This window comes from Penaeus chinensis, chromosome 38 (assembly GCF_019202785.1).
Source record: "Penaeus chinensis breed Huanghai No. 1 chromosome 38, ASM1920278v2, whole genome shotgun sequence".
Classification (NCBI taxonomy): domain Eukaryota; kingdom Metazoa; phylum Arthropoda; class Malacostraca; order Decapoda; family Penaeidae; genus Penaeus; species Penaeus chinensis.
The window spans coordinates 19,191,983-19,194,482 of NC_061856.1; the positions used below are offsets into that span (position 1 = coordinate 19,191,983).

The window sequence follows — 2,500 nt, forward strand, 5'->3', positions numbered from 1 at the left end:
TATGTGTATATATATATATATATATATATATATATATATATATATATATTTATATATATAAACGCATGCACGCACGCACGCACACACACACATTCACAAATGTGCATGTGTGTGTGTGTCTGATTTTTGTTATGGTGTGTTTTACTCACCAGGCAGTGTAGCCTTCCCCACGGCCCCTGTAGCGTTCGGTTTCACGGCGGACAGTCTCGGCGCACCTCAGGGCAGCCGTGATATCATCAGACGTCAGATCTGACCGTCGGAGAAGAATAAACGATTTTAATATGCATTACAGGCTAGACGCGTCAAGAAGAAGTACAGTCGGTGCCATTTGGGCCACTCTTCATCTATTCTCACTTTTTGGCTGGAGCTGATTCCTGATATGGACAGTCGTACCGGAATATCAGTTGTCGGCATCAACTGCAGCTGAGGGAGAACAAGGAACTCACCGGAACATGGGATCCCACAGACGTTCTTGCCATAATCGCTGCCACACCAGTATTTGTTGTTGATCTGGAAGATACCGTAGTCTGTGCTGCGGTTGCGGTTGCGGTTGCGGTTGGTGGCGGCCGTGTTGAAGGACGACTCGAACTCCGCGATGCACACCCCTGCGAACCACGGGAACGGATGCTTTTTTGAGAGCAAAGGAAATTTTACGCAACGGCTTATTATTGGATGTCTAGAGCAATCCAGAAGTTTGTGTGGGGGGAAGTATGAGAAAACACATGCAGAAGACATACACTACGTGGAAAGGTGGGCTTAATATGCATTGTAGGGTTATACCATTATTTGTTTATACATAGATACACACGTGTATGAATCTCTATTTACGTATTTATATGTGCATATATAACAAACTATCAATATATCTATACATATCCATTTATCCAGCCATCCACCATTTCTTTCTTTCTTTATCTTATATATATGTATATATATATATATATATATATATATATATATGTGTGTGTGTGTATTTTATGTTTGTGTACTTACAGTTCTTGATGTCATTCCTGGAGAGGTTATACCTCGTTTCCAACAGCCTCGCGAATTCGCACTTCCCGAAGACCTTGGCGTCGGACACGGCCAGAAGCCCAACCAGCAGCGCCAGAGGAAGCACCCTGGAAGGCGGGGACAAGAAGATGGGAAACAGATTGATGACAAGGAGTATATATATGTATTCATATACATATATGTGTGTGTGTGTGTGTGTGATACATATATACATACATATATACACACACACACACACACATATATATATATATATATATATATATATATATATATATATATATGCCCATCTGCGCCATGTAGTTTGGCAAACTAATTGGCGCAATGTTGATATCATGTAGTTGACTGGGTCTTTATACTTTATATATATAAAGTATAAAGACCCAGTCTATATACTTTATATATATATATATATATATATATATATATATATATATATATATATTACAGCCATTCATTCCACTGCAGGACATAGGACTCTCTCAATTCACTATTGAAAGGTTATATGGCAGTGCCACCCTTGCCTGATTGGATGCCCTTCCTAATCAACCGCGGTTCGGCGCTCTAACGCTTTGTGCCATGGCGATGACTTCCCCTACTACACCTGCGTTTGACTTCTCAAAGCGATATGTCGAACAAGCAGTCAGAGCGCAGGCATTTTTACGACCGAGATGACGGGGAATTGAATTCGGGACACGAGAGTTGGAGTCCAGTACTCTAACTACTGGACCATCGCGGCAGTTATATATATATATATATATATATATATATATATATATATATATGTATATATATACATATATATGTGTTTATATATGTATATATATACATATATGCATATATATATATATATATATATATATATATATATATATATGTGTGTGTGTGTGTGTGTGTGTGTTTGTGTGTGTGTGTGTTTGTGTGTGTGGTTGTGTCTGTGTGTGTGTCTGTGTGTGTGTACATATATATATATGTATGTGTGTGTAGGGGGGGGTGTATAAACGCACACACACACACACACATATATATGTGTGTGTGTGTGTTTGTGTGTGCGTGTGTGTATTTATATATATATGTATGTATGTATTCATACATACTCATACACACACATATATATAAATGTATATATATATCTATATATACATATATTTACACTGTGTGTGTTTATATATATGTATGTATATAAATATATATTATATATACTGTATGTATATTATACATATATGTATATACACACATATATATACATAAATACATATATATATACATACATATGTACACACATACACACACACACACAAACACACACTAACACACACACACACACTCACACACACACACACACACACACACACACACACACATATATATATATATATATATATATATATATATATATATATGTGTGTGTGTGTGTGTGTGTGTGTGTGTATGTGTGTGTGTGTGTGTATTTAAATAAATAAACAAATATATGCGTATATATACATAT

General features: G+C 36.5%; 1 protein-coding gene across 1 annotated transcript in view; it reads right to left on the reverse strand.

The window, feature by feature from the left end:
• Positions 1-2,500, reverse strand: part of LOC125046090 (lysozyme C) — a 3,427-nt gene that overhangs the window by 487 nt on the left and 440 nt on the right. Inside the window, exons 2-4 of the mRNA XM_047643728.1 lie at positions 994-1,118; positions 447-605; positions 150-249 (exon numbers count right to left, since the gene is read on the reverse strand). Coding sequence (XP_047499684.1) covers positions 150-249; positions 447-605; positions 994-1,118 — 384 coding nt within the window. The remainder of the gene's footprint in view (positions 1-149; positions 250-446; positions 606-993; positions 1,119-2,500) is intronic.